The sequence below is a fragment of the Mugil cephalus genome, chromosome 15 (assembly GCF_022458985.1).
Source record: "Mugil cephalus isolate CIBA_MC_2020 chromosome 15, CIBA_Mcephalus_1.1, whole genome shotgun sequence".
Taxonomy (NCBI): domain Eukaryota; kingdom Metazoa; phylum Chordata; class Actinopteri; order Mugiliformes; family Mugilidae; genus Mugil; species Mugil cephalus.
Window position 1 is genome coordinate 8,243,249 of NC_061784.1, and position 17,914 is coordinate 8,261,162.

A 17,914-nucleotide genomic window follows, 5' to 3' on the forward strand; every position below is an offset into this window, starting at 1 on the left:
GCTTTTTAAACCCATTGTTTCCAGTGGCCTACATCGTACTGACTGGTGTGCTGACATCAATGTGCAACTTGAGGAGCTGAGCCCAGTTGTTGTTTACTGACGTGTGCTGCTGTGACTCTGTCAACCCGTCCTGGCTCTATGTGAAGTGACAGATGTATACCAAAAGACACGAGTCTGCACAGACCTAGTTTCCCACTGGCCTTAATGTGACCCCTAAGCAATGTCGTTCTGACTGGTGATAATTTGTCAAAACGGCAACACAACGGTATGACCGCATCATCGAGATCCACTTTAAGAAACATATTTTACTTTTAGCACCCCCCCCCCCCAATAAAACAAAACAAAAAAAACAGGTCCTGCTTTGTGGATTTTGGCCAAATATATTTTCAGGAAAGACCTGGATTATGTTCATCAGTGTCTTTTTGATTGGGATATGCCACGTGTAGGAAGGCAGAGCTATGAACAGTCAAGGTTTGGCAACAGAAGATGTTGGTTAAATACAGGGACAGATTTTAGTTAATAAAGTTAACTTGCCACATTAACTCACTTTTACTTTTTTTGTTTGACAGTTTTTCTTCTCCAAACCTTGACCAAATATTAATAACCATAAAATACGAGTTTAAAACAACACTTTTTATTCATTATTGTATAGGAGTAGTAAATAATATTGGAAAACAGATGATATATGCTATTACTCATTTAGCATGGACTCTCTCCAACTATATTAGATAATAACGATTAAAAAAACAAGTTCTAGTAACTATGTACAACCCATTCCTCGATATGTAAATACATATGTCATATACAGGGCTTGAATGATTCTAATCTCTGTCACTAATGCTAAACACTCCAGGATGCCGTGGTGTTTTGCATGTTTACTTCCACAAAATTTTTGTTCAGTATAATGTACCAAGGAGCTAACAGACAGTTTACTGTGTTCAAGCTGTTGCTATAAATCTGTGATCTGGGGGGAAAAAATATGAAGGGGTAACTAAACTCTGCTTCTGCATTAATTGTGTTTCGATAACATGATAACATGATTGAGTCATGAAAATGCTTATGTTTTAATAAGCGGGGGTACCTTTTCTCCAGCAGCCCCTTGGCATCCTAAGCTGAAATCTAAAAATACACATGCACAGACTGATACTAAGCGCCCAATTGAGGAGCTTCGCTGTAAATTTACACAGCTTATTAGTGTCCAATTGAGCATGTGTCAGATTTCCCCCCCGGCGTAGCGAAGCAAAAACAACATTATGCCATTCCCCCAATTTTATCTCTTCATAACCGGAATATGTTGTTCGTATTCCATTTAGGTTTTAATAGACACTTTTGCGAGAGCACTTTAAAAGCTCAAGCACCGCTGAAGTGAACTCTGCAGCAGATTTTACTCTCCACAGCTGTGAATTGTTTATATCTTCTGTAGATGCGCTTGCAAATGTGTCCTCCGTTTGGCAAATAGCAATTTAGAGCAAAATGTAGTTTGCACAGTAGATGGTATTCATTAATGGCCACTGCAAGGCTAAAGTGTAAATAGGTGGACTCAAGCTTTAACCTTTAAATTTAATTTATGCTTACAGGAAATGTCAGTATCTACATAAATAGTCAAGATTATGATAACCAAACAGAACTATATTAGTCCAAGCATTCAAGAAATAAAACCTTCAAATCAAATGTGACAAATGAAATCTTACTCTCACATCTATTATCAGGAAAGAGCGACAGGCTATAATTTATCAGGATGCATTGCCTGGGTCACCTGAACAGAGTGCAGTGTTTCTCCAGCCCAAAGCCCACACTGCAGCACACTCATTACCCCGGTCTCCATAGAGACAACCTCAGCAGCCTGTACTGGACCAGAGCTCTAAAAGCCTTTATTTCAGGAAGCTACGGCTCTCCGTCCAGAAGAGGTGCAAAATGTATGACTCCGAGGGAAGCTGCTCATTAAGTCTAATCTTTGCAGGTATGTTCACTGAAAACAAAAAAGAAGTGCAGCTGATACACCCTGCACAGCCTCTTTACTCTTGTCAATTTAGGAAAAAAAGAAAAACACACAAAATTGGCAGAATGCACCCTGGGTAATACTCATTTGTGCCGCAAAAAAAAGGGAATTTAAATCTTTGTATTAATAGGAAAGGTCAGCGTGAAACGAACGGAGTCTTGCGCTACGAGTGGCACCGCATCAGCAGAAACCACAAACGTAGCATTCATCACAATCACAAGTGCTGTTGCTGCCATTCAAAGTTTCCATGTAGATGTCTCTAGCAGCAGCCATTTTGCAACGCTGTTGCCTGGACCAAAGAGACTGAAAAAAAAAAGCTACTCACATGCAAAGCAATGGATCGTGTTCAGCAAACGGCAGAGATTTCACTACAGCATTATGTGGGATTTCAAATGAACATCCGTGTCCTTTCTGTTTTTGGCCACTGCCTCCCCTCAGTTCCAGGAGTATTTTCTTTTGCTCTATTCTCGCCTATAAATAACCCCTGCCTCCACTGAACCCTTCAGCATGGCCACAAAATGGTTTTCCTGTCATCTTTGCTTGACGCATTGTCCTCTACTCTCAGTTCACGTTGTGTCCACCTTTGATTTTTTTTTAACCCCTTTCCTTCCATTTACCATTCAAAAGGGCTTCAAAATACCCCAATTTTCATTCGAGTTGATTTCTGCCCCCCAACACGCGCACATCCCACCCCCTACCCCACAGGCTCTTGTCCTCCTCACTGCCCCCCCTTCCCACTTCTTGTATTCGCTGTAAAAAAAAAAAAAAAAGAAAGAAAGAAATCAGTCCCCCTTAACAAAAAAGAAACAACGGCCACTTATCAAGGCTATCTTTTAAGGGGTTCACCGTACACAAAACGGGATCTGGATGCGTTTTACGAGATGTGCACTTGGGTAAGGGTGATAAGGGCTTGTCTCTTTTTTTCCCAATCCAAAATGACTCCATGTCTGTGCTTCTAATATGGCGGGTGCAATGGCAGAAAAAAAAGCACAGCCAACCTATTTAATCCTTTTTTCTAGAAGATACTCGATAGATTTAACACAAAGCACGCAAACATGCAATCAGACGTGCTGGCTAATGCGTTTCATATTAAATTTAAAACAATAAGAAAAATGTTTGTTTAGAAAATGCAAGTTCATATATTACATTTTCATATTTTTCTGGTGTGGATGCCTGCTTTAATTAAATTAATGCACAGTAAATGTCTATAAAGAAATTCTTTCAATTTCATGAAGCAAATAATTGTTCAGTTTGAACGCAATTTATAGACAGGTTTGAGATTTAAACAAACAAATGCTGACCCTACCAGGAAAACATGCAAATATGGCAGAACCAAATTATTTACTAAAAGATAGCTGTGCACAAGCCATGTCCATACTCTTAATATAATGCTCATAATGCTCAGTATGCACACTGATCAGCTAAAAATGCAGGGAAATAAGGAAAATGCACCCAGACTGAGGCCCAGTGCATTTTGATGACATGGAATAATTAATCCTTCATCACACCAGCTGAGAATGAAACAAAATAATTGTTAGATATTGTTTTAGGCCAAGAATCTTAAAAATCTAAATAGATAAATAAATGCAGAAAAAAAAATGCAATAACAATACACTGAAATGCCTGCTTCCTTCTGCAGCACAGGGTGCACCTATCACTCAACCTACATTTCTCCTCTTTGCCTCTCTGCATCTTTTTATTTCTCCGCTTTTAAAGGTTATTCTTAAATGCTGAATGTGCATGTGTGGCTGGACGTTTTTTGTTTGTTTGTTTGTTTTTTTGTACACTTACGCTGTATGAAGGTTAGTCCGCATGTAACTATCAACCCCCCACCAAAAGCCCCACTGCCTGTGACAGGACATAGCAACAGCCTGTTCCTCCCTTCAATTTTCCGGGATACTAAATAAATAATCAATCTCCTCAACGTGGAAATGCTTCCAGTCTACTCGGGATATTATTTGTGCCCTCGATCCGGAGGGATAATTAACAAAAACTTGAAGTTCGACGTGCATCACTTACCATTCAAGATGCACTGGGAAAAGATAAGAGCCAATATCCACATGCCCCGCTCCGTTCAATATCCAAGCTTATGCTTTTTCTTCTTGTCTCCACGCGCTCTTTCTTCTTGTTATTTTCTTCCTTTTATTTCTTCAACAAGTCAATTGCAATGAAAGAAAGGGGAGCTTGCAAATATCTCTCTCTCCCTCTCGCTCGCTCCCTCTCTCTCTCAATCCTTCACGTTGGGAAGAAGATGAAGAGGAGGAGGTTTGAGCTTCTTCCTGCTGCTGATTGTCTCCTGGTACAGCGGGGGATAGTATATGATCCACAACTGTGCGTCTCCCCCCTTTTTTTTTGGACTGACCGCACTGCACCGCACCGCACCGCACCGCGCCGGGCCTCAGCGCAGCCGTCCCTCCGTATCGGAGCGCTGCTCTGTCTGGAACATGAGGGAGCTCGGCTCGGTGCACTCCGGTCCAGGTGAGCTGTGCCGCTGCTACTGCTGCTGAGTCAGAGGCTTGGGACGCATATGACAAACTGCCTATGCGCACACCCAACTCCACGGTCAAACAATTAAAACAACAGAAGAAGAAGAAGAAGAAGAAGAAAAAACGCCTCAAAAATCGGAATAAAGAAAATAATCAATAAATAATAAATAAATAAGAAGTGTGTGTACGGAAAGCAGCCAGATATATCATCTCAGGTATGTGTGGGGAAAAAAATGCGTAAAAGTTGGATCTTTTTTTCTGTGGATTAAAAAGCGCGTGGAGTTGATTGTTAGCTGCGCTGGAAACTCATTCTCTCTTCGCCGCCTCTCTCCGTCCGGCGAGCAACAAGCACACGCATCTTCCCCCCGCAGCCGCACACACAAACTGCGCACACTGGTCCCTGCGCTTATAACCTGCCCTGCCTCAGAGCACAGTGGAATAAACCCTCGCCTCCTTCTCCGCAGCCGCTTTTCTCCCTCTCCATTGCCTTAAAGGTGCAGGGGTGGGGGGTGCGACGAGGGGGCGCGCAGCTGAGCCTCTGGAGGAGCGTTAAAACCCCTCTTTCGTTTGTTTTTGTTTTTTTTGTTGTTGTTTTTTTAATCACACAGATGAAGGATCAAGGTGCCCCACTCAAGGAGAGAGAACTATACATTAACATAAGCAAGAAGAATTAGCCCATGCAGGACATCCTTCTAAGGCTTGCTGCTACTGCTGTGGTGTTGCAGGCTGGAGGACGGATGCTGAGGGAGGGAGGGAGGGAGGGAGGGAGACAGGGAGACAGGGAGAGGGAGTGATGTAGGCTACACCTGACTGGATGCTATGTGGGCATTTTGTGAGGGGGGAAAAGCTAAATTATCTTAATTGGAGGAGATCAAATCCTGTCTTTTAATGTGTTTTCTGGATAATTTATGAGCCCCAGGGGCGTTTTGGGGACCCTGCCAGCCTCAGCCCTGCATTCATTAATTGACCTTGACAAATATAAGTAGCGACCCCCCCCCAATGCACCAGAGGGCATCAAACAGCGGCCATGTCGGACATCCACAGACCCCCCCCCCCCCACCTCCCATGAGCTCACCTCCAAACCCCATAGGAGGAGGAGGCTGTGGATTAAAATGAGAAAGCTAAATAATGTGGGAAGAAAATGAGCACAGAGTTAACATGTGTTGTATAAAACGATTAATACTGACCTGTATTCTAACATTTTAATTAAGCATTCGGCTACAAGGAGGAAGGATGTACCTGCAAATGTCAACAGTAGTATTTCTGCAGCGATTATCTGGATTATTTTGAGACACAAACAGAGCACAGGGGCCATAAAGGTTTGCTTTAAAATCTCATTTTTTTATTTTATTTATTTATTTTTTTAAGATAGGTTGTTAAGAAAGTCACATATGCATCTTAGGCTGAATCCCAAAAGATGGTGCCCTCCCTGACACAGTAGTAGCTACAGTGACATCCACTGCCATGTGACCGTTTGAATTTAGCTTGGCCCATTTATGTTCAAAGAAGATTCAGGCTCCAGCCCGCCGCCCAGATACAGTATCTGTCTCCTAGGCTTAGCATCCACATCAGACCTGCACATGAACATGCTCTGCACCAGGAATACAGGACCTGTCACTGCCTGTCTGGCCCTGCATGCGCTTCCAGCCAGGGACCCCCGAAATAAAACAGATCATTATCACCGACTCCAGCCAGCTGAAATAAGATAGCAGGGAGGAAAGCAGGCACTTTTCCTCACACGTTGTATACAAAGTATTGTGCGGATTTTTTTTCCTAATGCCTGTCCTTGTCAGTCTCCTTGGTTCCCAACAGCAAAGGGGGATTGTTGTTCATCCAGTTATGACGTTATGTTTACTGCTACATGCACACACCCCCTTCTCTTTTACCTGCCTCGGTGAAGCTGCAGTCTACACAGCCTGGCGCTCTCAACACCCGAACGCCATTTTCAAATGGATTATTATTAAGAAGCCTACTGTACAGTTTGTTCCAGTTGCAGGTAACTTCCTACTCATAACTACCAGCACATGATAAACCTGATAGTTTAAACTGGCCTCCACATCAACACCAACACTGTGGATGTGTAATAACATAAACACTTCACTGTAACACTGTAATAAAGATAAGACACTGTGATTCATTTTTATTCAGATGTAACTGCTATTTAAAGGAACCAAACCCACACAACCACAGAAATAAACAGCTATGAGATATGCAAATAACTTATCTACAGCTGACACATACTCATGTGTTTATATGAGACACAAAATCAACAATCAACTTGGCACTGACCCATTTCCTCACTCGGTGATCCATTGCCTTTTTTTTCTTCTGTTTTGTTTTGTTCGGTCTAATCATTTAACCATATGGTGAATGATTCCATGCAGTCTTCGTCCCAGTGGACGTTTGTGTACAAAGATTGGATTAAACTGGCTGTATGGTCATAAAGAGCTCAGGCTGTTTTTCTCTAATCCCCGCTTTATCACAATGGTAGGTTGTGAGGTTATGATCAAATCTAAGGTATTATCCTCCTTTAAATCCTTCTGCTATTTAAATGGTAAACATTCAAACATCTCTGCAAGATCCCTCTATGTCCTACACACGGGGTGTACATGGTCTTTATCTTACAGAAGTTTGACATATTTAACTTTGAGAAAAAAGGGTTAAGCTGGTGAATGTTATTTTAAGCATCTGTGTCAAAGACTAACCACTTTAATGTCATAATAACAGATTTCATAATTAACATGATGGTGATTGAGTTACGATGCTACATAATGTCATTTAGTCTGCCAAAATGGTCTTAATAAGTTTCTAGTGTTTCTGCTGCAGATTATTTGGACATTAAACCAGACTAGCCATGCCATATTGTACTGTGATTGTGATGCTTTTGAATATATACATATATATTTTTAATTTATTTGTTTTTTTGAAGTACTCTCTGCACAGGCTAGTGTCTACAATATAACTACAGTCACTATGGGCGTGTTAATGTTCAGAGGTCTTGCACAGAATTGCAATTAAAATGAACTGTAGCCCAAAACTAGCATTTCTCTAGATCATAAAAGGAACATCTGTGAAGGATATTGTATTAGCTAAACTTTTTTTTTTCCACTAGTGAGACTAGATGAAAAGAGTCTTTAGGGGCCAATTCATTCAGCTCACCTTATGCATTGTTGCATTTCGGGTGTTGCCTTAACTTCTGGTTGCTATTCCTGAAATCACTGAACCAAGTCAAAATGGACTCAAACAGAGCGCCATCACGCATTTCTCAACCAGGAAGAAAGTCAGTATATACAGAGACACAGTCAAATGCTCTGTGTTCAACTCACTGAACAATACAGCATAAGTCATAGGTCACTGGCAAAAAGGTGCCCAAAACGTTTGAAGTTACCACCCGTTTACAATATAAGGTGCATGTAAGAATTCAATAAGAGGCCATTGACTCACAATTAGGGGTGTTGACCTGATACCGATCTCTTAATGTTACACCAGATATATCCAAGATCACTTGTGTGGCTCCAAATGGACTGATCTAACTTCAAAACCCACTCAGGAATAGTTTTCACTTTCACGTTGGCACCACAAATCTTTCCTCTTCTTTTAAAAGAGGAGGCATGTTTAGTCATGTGATTTTGGTTCCTCGTCTTCTTCTTCAGCCCTTAAATAAATAACCAGACGAGAAGAAGCCCGATACTGTTCTGATAATTTTAACAACGCCTGGATCAGGCCGATAAGGATCAGGAAATCCCTGCTTCAACCACATCCATCGATCATCACTACAAATATCTATATTCCTCCGGGGAACTGTTAATAGCAGGTATTAACAAAATACACAGTAAAATATAAGTCTATAAGTTATAGAAGCTTCATCTCAAACTGCAACTGAAAAGAGACGAGGGAGCTTTGCTGCCGGGGTCAGGTTGCTGAATAATTCAAACCGCGTTATGAGGTAAAAATGGAGAAACAGTAGTCTAACATACATCCTGAGACCCTCATTTTATTAGATCATCTTTGAATCCTGCTCTCTGCCCATAAATTCTGATAGGAATGTGAGACCAAGTCACAATTCAAGTTTAATGAGTCGACATGTCTGCAGAATAAAGAAATGGAGAAATCGTGTTCCCTTTGAGAGTAATTCCTTGCCATTAGAGGGTGGAAAGTGCTGTGTCTGCTTGAATATAAGCTATGTGCCATGAGCTTCCCACTGTGGGTCACACAAGAAATGATACTCTGCTCTCAAAGCCAGGGCAACGGAGAATTTAAAAGACAAATCCAGCTGGGAATATGCCGCAGGGAAACAAATCTGTTGAGGTTGCTTCTATCCTCCCTGTCACACAGACTCTCCTTACGCACATTGATTACTGTACAGCAGTGCTAAAAAGAGACAATCACAAATTCCTCCGTTCTTATCAATTGACCTACTTTCCATTGAATGTTAATTGGTTCATTTAAAAACAGAGAACTCCCCAAAAGCCTGCTAAAACCCTGGTTAACGGGGATGAAATACACTAAGTTGACATTAGTGCTTTCCATAATCATCTTACCTTGTAAGGTAGCAACCAATTGAGTGGAGAGATCAGAGTTCCTTGATGGGCCACCTTAGCAGATCTATTCATTGATTGCACTCATTGACTTCCTCGCATTTCACAGCTCAGTGTTTGGGTGGACAACAGGGTCATCCAGAGGTAAATCTAGGATAACAAGTCTTCTGAAATTGAAGAGGCAGAATTCATAACTGTGCACTCTGAATTGAGATTGTCCCACTAGATGAATTTCCAACGATAGGACATTCCTGTTGTGTGTCATTCCACCATAAATATTTATTATATTTAATAAGTTCTGACACAATGAATGTTGCAGTGGCTTCATGAATTTACATTCTGACTCTGTACATTGCACTATGCAGGTGAATCCAACTTATGTGTATTCTCCTCTGAAAGTTTAGGTTAATTTTGAATTGAAAACATCCAAAATAAAAAAGTCAAGAGAATTGTATGTTTATTCCAGGAACACTCCGTGCTTAATGTTTTGGCAATAACGTGAGCACTAATACTGGAACACGCACAATAAGAACGATCTATTATGTTACTCATCAAAATAATGATAATGAAACTTGTACTGTGGCTGGTGTCGCGTGACTTCGTGGGATCAAATAAGGGATCCACTTCAGTTCTAAATCTCAGCATTTTCATTTTTCAGTCCAATAAAAAGGGTGCAACAATAATCAAAAATTATGTAAAAGTGCTTTTAAAACCTTTAGGATTACTCTCACACTTGATAAATTACTTAATTTGCTGCATCATTTAAAAAAAAGTTTTAGTAAGCGTAAAGGATTTCCATCATTTAATTTGACATTGAGTTGTGTTTATGCATGTGCGTCTACATCCTACAGTGGCTGTCACACGGCGCTCACCAGACAATGCTGCACTCAGAGCAATAGTAAACATCTTTGAGTTTGACTCTTCTGGTCCGTAACTGTCCAACATGGGGTGGCAGCGTTGCTTAGTAACCACAGCACATGACTGACCTTATCGGTACAGTCATAAAAATGTATGAAGTCCTTTTATTCATTTTCCTTCTCTGCTGTGCGCTCTCTCTCTCTCTCTCACTCACTTTCAGACACACACAGACGGATACTCACATAATTCAGATAAACCCCAAATGTGTTTTCTTGTGTGTGTGCGAGAGAGAGAGAGAGAGAGAGAGAGAGAGAGATGGGGGAGAGAGCAGCAGGGTGGTAATGAAGGGCTATACCTGACACATGCCACATACTGCATCAAGCTGCCTGGAGAGAGTGAGGTGGTGGTGGTGGTGTGTGTGGTGGTGGTGGGGTGGGCATCCAGTGACAGGGAAATCAGCAGTCACAAGGTACACAGGGAAACAGCAGAGGATGCGGGTCTGACAGCAGGTTCATTTCTATCATCGCGAAAGATGAAACCATGCGAGGGATGCAGATTCAAGTAACGTAATATCGGGATTATGTGTTCAGCGCCCTCTCAGTATCAAATCTCTATGATCTGCTTAGTTGATGTAAATCTGGCTAGTTTATAGTGTTTTAATCTGTGTTTAATCCACAGAACATATTTATGGAACTGACAAGGTATTATGAAGACGAGGAGGTGTGTGTGTGCGTGTGTGTGTGGATGGCTGCGTGGGGTTTTCCACGGCCTTAATGAGCCAGGAGCAGCGCTCGTGATTCCACACAGGACGCTAAGCACTGCGTCTGGCGGCTCGCTGACACAGTATCACAGCGACTGGCTTCCTTGCAAAGTGCTGCTCTGCCGTTCCCACAGGGAGCACAGATGTTAGCCTCGCTGTCGCCATCTTTTCGCCCTGACAACATCTGCACAGCTGTGTTGTCGTCTGAAACGCCACAACCCGCTCTTGAACTGTTGACAGCTAGGGGCAGGTCGGCACAGATGGCGAGGGTTGAGGGGGGGGGGGAAGGAGGGGGGGGGCTTGGCGGGTGTCAGGGGACTGGCATCGGGTGGAGGTGGGGGGGGTGGCAGGTAGAGACTAGGGCTCCCATCTGGCCTTGGTGCTGGCGATCTGCCCCAAGGCATCTTCAGCGTTTCGTCGTCAGAAAGCCTGTCAGGACTTGGAAGTCACCTTGCGCAAAATGTTGTAGCCTCTTGGAGTTTTTTTTTCAAGGGAGGCTCAAACTCCGCAGGTTACACTGTTTCATGATGACATGGGACGTCTGATGAGTGGGATTAGTCAGAAGTTTGTTCTGAAGTACTCAAGCTGTGTGTCTGTGAAGTAATTTTAAATCCTGCTTACTTTTAAATTAAGGGAGAAGACACAATTACACTGTGGTTGTAGAAAGTAAGTGCAAAAGAACTACTGTTACACGTGATCAAATTTCTCCTGCACGTTCTTTTCTTTTCTAAATCTAAATTAATGACAGCTTTCTAGTGTTCACCAGGTTTGATGAGGCACAATGCGAAAGATGTGTCTGCCCCAACACAAATACGGAGTAAAAAGTAGTCGAGGATCATTGTACTGAAAAAACTAAACTGTAAGATTTTCCCCAATTGTTCTTGGAGCCAATCCACTGATTAATAAGACATATGACATAAGACATTTTACTGTCACCCATGGTCACTTTAGAATCACAAATGTCTTTAGAGGGTGAGAGAAAATCGGAGTACCAGACGAGAGCATGTCTTTGAAGGTTGTACGATACGATTATTTATAGGTATACTGAACCAAATATCAAGACAAACCACTGGAAAAATTTAAAAGTTTAGTGCTCAAAGGAAAAAGGTCTCATCAGCAATAATGCAAAATGGACTCTACTGGCAGACATAAAAGACATTACCACGTAGTGTATATTAAAATACTACCATAATTCCCACAAGTACTGTATGTTTAACCTTTAGCTTTCAGTAATAAATATGATTCTTACATTCTCGTGAGCAAATAAAAAAATCATTGACCACATAATGCACTGACTTTAGTGACATTTGTGCTTTAAAATAAGTAAATTGTGCTCTTTTTTCTAGGTAAAACCTTGATGACCCTCAAGTAAAAACAGCAAATTTTTCTGAAGTATGAGGATTTTTTTTGTTTTCTTTTGCCATTTGTTGCAGTAAATTGTATGTGTACAGTAAAATGTCATTTTAGGCCTCCAGTCAAACAAGACTTAAAATTTTTTTTAAATATCACCCTAACTAGCTTCTCAAAGGTCCACAACCCACAAAAACATAGCGTGAAGCCTGGCAAGGTTAACTGTTGTGATATTACTTTTTTTTTTTTTTTTTTAAATGTGATTTGTACAATGCATGAGCAAACATGGATGATTTAGTTTGCATAGTATGATGTTTCTGACAAGTCTCATAAAATTAGGTAAATGGCATGAGCTTAAACAATGACAGGCATGTTTTGGACCAATTAAAGAGGCCAAGCGTTTCCAGGATGACAAACATCAAAGTAAAAAAAAAAAACCTGCGGTGAAGGAAGACCGTAAATATGACAATTCAGTTGTTCTGCACAGAAGTTTTGCTAGATGTTTTAATCACGTGCATTGCAATTCTTAATTAAAATGTTTTACCACCGAGTCATAGATTACCCGTCAGACCTGCCAAGCTCTCCCCCAAAATGACACATCAGATCGGAGAGGCTGACTGAGCAGACCTGCAGATCACAATGGTTGTTGGCAGCAGCATGGGGCACTTCCCAGTGGGGGCTCTTGGTTTGACCTGGACTGGCTGCTCAGGGCAGAGGGCCAGAACAGAAGAAAAGCGCTTTACGGATGGAGCATGTGGTCAGGTCATTTCTTCTCTAGCCTCCCCCCCTTCACAGTTCCCCCTTAATCCAACTTAAAGCGCCTTCCCTCCCTCCCTCTATCCTTCTCTCTTCCTCCCGCCCCCTCTCTTCCTCCCTCCGCCTCTTCGTCCTCCTCACCTCGACCCCCCTCCTCTGTATCAAGCGTACCGCGAGGAAATACCACCAGATGCCCAGTGTCTAAGACAGGCATTATGTTCTTAGAGGATGTCCTGGTAATTCTGGTTTTTGCCAGGCTGCTGATTATTACCATGCTGTCTAGAAGTGGTGAGGGTGACAGGAAGCACAGATGACAACAGGTAGCCATCTATGCAGGCCGGGTCACATGGTGCAGTCTACACAAAACAAGACGCCACACACCCAGGGGGGACACATGTCTGTATGTGACAGTAAATATATAAACATTGTGAGAATAACACACCCACATATATATAATGCAGACAGACTGATATATAATTGCAATATTGTTGTACTCATTTGTATTTATAGTACTATTAGTGGTATTCTGGGGATAACTAAATGGCATTCAGGGATATCCAAATGAGAGTGCACAAGCAGCAGCATTTAGTGCTGTATTTTATAACATGTTACTCATCAAGAATTTAAAACTGGAGGAGCAAGACTTCATTTGCTATAAGAAAATGTGTCAATCACGGGGACTCGAGGAGAAAGTGGTTTGTCAGACCCTGAGGGGGCCACACTGACCTAAATACAAAATTGTCAACAGCAATACTACACTGGCCGACCAAAACACCGGGGAGACAAACATTTAACTCTGTAAAGAGAGTATAAATAAAAAATATATCGCCAGGGAATCCGTATCGCCGAAGGAAAATTTAAGATGGAAAAGATCACCACTAAAGTTCACATAATAAGGTTAATGTTTACGCTAAGAAATTCATGCATCTACCTTCAGAAAATAACATGTCCAAGGAGATCTTATTACCAGTAACAAGCTGTCTTAATGGTAAATCCATTGTTATTCTCCTTGTCAGAGGGGTTCAGACAGATGTTTTTGCCTTCCTGTTATCGATGCATGTTTCTTTACGTCAAGGGTGCAAAGACGTTGTTAAGATTAATTTAACCCTTCCAGTAAAGAGGATTTCCCAACGTTCTGTTCATCAGTGATGGTTAGGTCATGGCCAAGCGGGTGAGGACTGATGCCACCATGTGGTCATGGAGAGTGTTGCAGGTTGAGTACAAAATAATAAAACAGTGTTCTTGTTATAAGGTCATTACATTCCTTACAGATAATGCTACGAATGTTTTATAATCACCTACCTTGCTTTGTGTGTTGTGATGCAACTACACACGCAAATACAGGTGCAAACTCTAAAGTGTAGGTGATTTACACAGGTTTACTTTAACAAGGTTTAGATACAAATAATTGACACAATTAATACTGAAGCGTTGATACAACATTGATCCAACTAAAGGGTTATTCTCCTATTTAGCCTATTTCTAGTGCTACTATATTTGTTCATTGTTAACATCCTCTGCAAACATGTAAAATCTTTGAAGGTATTCTGGAAATATAGGGGGACAAGATTAGGGACGGGCCTCGAAAACCAGTTCACTTCATCGTCACCATTAGCCTTCGTGCTTATTGACTTTTGTCGTGCCACATCTTTACGTCGAAGCATGTCATTCAGATCACGCGGCGACAAGGAAGATGGTCGAAAGTGTGGGTCCACTTCACCAGATGAGTAACAGCGCAACATGCAACCCATGCAGCACCGTAATTTCAAGCAAGTGAGACAACACCACCAACATAACAAAGTATTTGTCGACAACGCATGCCATTAAATACCGAGAGTGCCGCGTGTTCGACAATCTCCGGTCAACAAGTGCAGCTATCGCTAAGTCTCAGCAGAGCAGAGTGCTAGTGTGGATCCAGTGACCAATTTCTCATTTGTTTACTTACAATAACGTAATAACATTTTTGTTATTTACAAAAAATCACTATCGCTAACCTAGATAAGATATATAAACTCTTAGTAAATCAGTCAGACAATGCTGCTGATTCAAGGTCTGATACAAGCATGAGGGGCCTTAGAAATGTACTAGATTCAAAGGCCTTTTTTGACTTACAGGAAGTAGGGGTGTATTTTAGAAAACATTGTGATTTTATATTCAAAATGGGCCTCTCCTGCATTTACACACGTGCTCCAGTGGTTGTATAGCATGCAGTTCCTTTCTCCTCGATTGTACTGTAAGAACGGGCGCCCTACACCAGTTCAGTTCTACCACCGCGTCCTCGTGGGCCTCACTGCATCCTACGCCTTTGCTGCCAAAGGTGCTGACTTGCACTTTTCGATACCCAAAACTGAAATATTGAAAAAGTTATTTAACTCAGTCTTTCTGCATAATCACTGAGCTGAGCTGCATATGCATGAACCAACTTTACTTTGAAAGTCAAAATTTTCAATCAATTTGTTGTGCAAGTGTAAAATGGCCAGATATGTAACAACATTAGCACATTACATTCTATAATTACGTACATTTGTTTACGTTGTTTTTTTTAGAGGCTGACATACAGTATATATTTAAATTGTATATATGATATATGTATTTTAACTGCTTATATTGTATATAATTTATGTTAAATTTCAATAATTTTCACTTTAAAACGTTACACACAGTAATGCTAGTACTTATTATAATTATTATGATTTCTTTTAAGGCTGGAATTGCAGCAAAAATGAAATGAGTAGCTGTGATGTATTTATCTCTTTACAGCATGTCAGCAGAAAAGAGCGAAATCAGAGAAATCCGATTAAGTGATGGAGATTTCGCTTCACCAGCGTCAGCCAATAACCTTTTTTTTTTTTTTTCGTGAGCAGAAATACCTGTGACCTTTGATCTATGCATAGAAGCAGTGTATACAAATACATGTGTTGTGAGCTGGGCTGCACCCATAGTTCAATACTGGTTGACCTACAAAACCAGTGAGAGTGCTGATGTTCACCACAACCGGAGGACCCTGGTGTGTCGTAAAGACTCATGCTGATCTGAGAGTCTATGAGGCTTGACGCGTGACATCGACCTCACGAAAGAACGAGGGGTGGGGGGGTGGTGGAGGGTGGAGGTGGGGGGGGATAAACACATAACTGCCCAGTAACAAGGGCTCTCTCCTCATTGGCTGCGGAAGAATGTTGCATTGATCATACTCTTTGTGCAAAAATGACACATGTGGTTTTGATCCACATACACATAGGCAGGATTACAGTAACATGCTCACACACACACACACACACACACACACACGACACACACACAGCAGCTTGTGTGCGGAAATCCACACTTGAGGCTTAGATGTGCACAAACACAAGCACTTTCCATCACCCTCACGCGCACACAATTACACATATCACATCTGCACAGTGACAAAGTGTTGGTGAGAACTAGGGCAGAATCACACCACTAAGCCTCTTTTTTTTCTTTTTTTTTTTTTAAATATCCTCTGAGAATTCATCCCCCTCACCCCCCCACCCAAGATTAGCACTTAGCCCCTAGTAACAGTGCTGTCATTTTGTTGTTACACGTCACCCACCACGGTTCATACTTAATGTCAACACTGTTTCCTCTTCAGGAACAGGCTGCTTTTCACAGCAGCACGTAGTTTGTGCTTCTATGCAAACACATTTATTTAGGTTGGAATTTTACTTGACAACACGAGCGTTACCTGCTTGATGAAATAAGATTTGTTGATGATGCTATAATGATCACGTCTTTAGTGTCGTTCACTGAATCCTGACAAAGACGGCAAGGCTGGTTCAAATTTGGTTTCACTTAAAAATGTATTCCTTAACTAAAATATTCCAAATATGACATTTCATACTAAATGCTTTTGAACGTTATCATCTTTCCAAATGCTGACATCTCATTCTAACCTTGGGGGCGTATACTAATTTTTCATCCAATGAAACCTGGCTCATTTCCTGGAAAGAACCATGTGAAGCAGAAGTAATTCAGATACGTACATTTTATATGTTTTAGGACAAAGCCAGAGGAAATCTTACACTATTTACATTCTACCTCATTTTACTTTTTGACCCTTTTTGCTGCCTGTAGTTCCACCTACCTACCTAACAATCCTACACCTCTTCAACTATCTAGGATCAAAATGAAACACGCTGGCTTCACACAGCCACACGCAAAACCCGTTCTCAACAGAACCGCCAACTTCTGTCTTTTTCATATTTCCCTTACCACTCACTAGCGACCAACATATCCACCGAAGCGGCCGTTATTTCAAGTCACGCCTCCAGACAGACCAGTCAACTCTGTGGAGTGGACAGATTCAAACGTCCCTGGCAAGCGACAAACTGGTAATGGCTCGAATGTAAGCCCCCGCCCACTCCCCCACCCCAACTCTAATGTATGCAGTGCATTTGCCATGTAAAGTCTACCCTCTCGGCCGTAACAGTGCATCTGAAGAGCTAATTTGGGGATCTGGTGAAAAGACTGTTTGCTCAACACACTGGGGTTTCCTGGCCTTCCCACGCCTCATTTGAGAGGCAACAAGAAAAAAGGCACATAGATGAAAGGCGGTCCCCACAGTTGGAGATGATGCAACAAGGGTCCTCACGCTAAGCAGGCAGCTATTCAAATGAGTGGCTAATTGTGGCATCTGTTAACCCACTGAAGAGGTGTCAGTGCAGTATCATGGGTCTGTTAATTGGTACAAACAGGTAGCAGATGCAGGCTCTGGGATTGAGCATCTGCCAACTAGTGAGCCAACCTCCATGAACAGTGATTAGACAGCCAAGCTGGTGGAGGGAGACCACGTTGGAGAGGAGAGGAGAGGAGAGGAGAGGAGAGGAGAGGAGAGGAGAGGAGAGGAGAGGAGAGGAGAGGAGAGGAGAGGAGACCTTCTGTACACAGTTTTGTTAAAGATTTAATTTTGTAAAACTATTTGTGTTATTACTAATTCATGGTAACTAGAAACTGCTTTCATGTTATGTAGATTTCCCATGTGGGAGATTAACTAACAGTTCGGACTTGTGTGTGGCCCCGGATATTATCACTTTGAGTCAAAAACCAAGTTATCAATATACCCAGACTGCGACGAACTGAAGTTCCCACATAGGTTTTATCTTAAGTGTTTCAACCGAGCTGTGCTGATGCTACTGGCTGAATACAA

The 17,914-nt window shown here is 41.7% G+C and overlaps 1 protein-coding gene across 3 annotated transcripts in view; it reads right to left on the reverse strand.

The window, feature by feature from the left end:
• Positions 1-5,203, reverse strand: part of dscama (Down syndrome cell adhesion molecule a) — a 76,018-nt gene extending 70,815 nt beyond the window's left edge. For 2 of the 3 annotated variants that reach the window (XM_047607438.1, XM_047607437.1), the window contains exon 1: positions 4,019-5,201. In XM_047607438.1, the coding sequence (XP_047463394.1) occupies positions 4,019-4,061 (43 nt within the window). In that variant the 5' untranslated portion in view covers positions 4,062-5,201. Of the gene's footprint in view, positions 1-4,018 lie in introns of all 3 variants that reach the window. The other variant, XM_047607440.1, reaches the window with a different exon arrangement.
• Between the last annotated feature and the right edge of the window lie 12,711 nt (positions 5,204-17,914).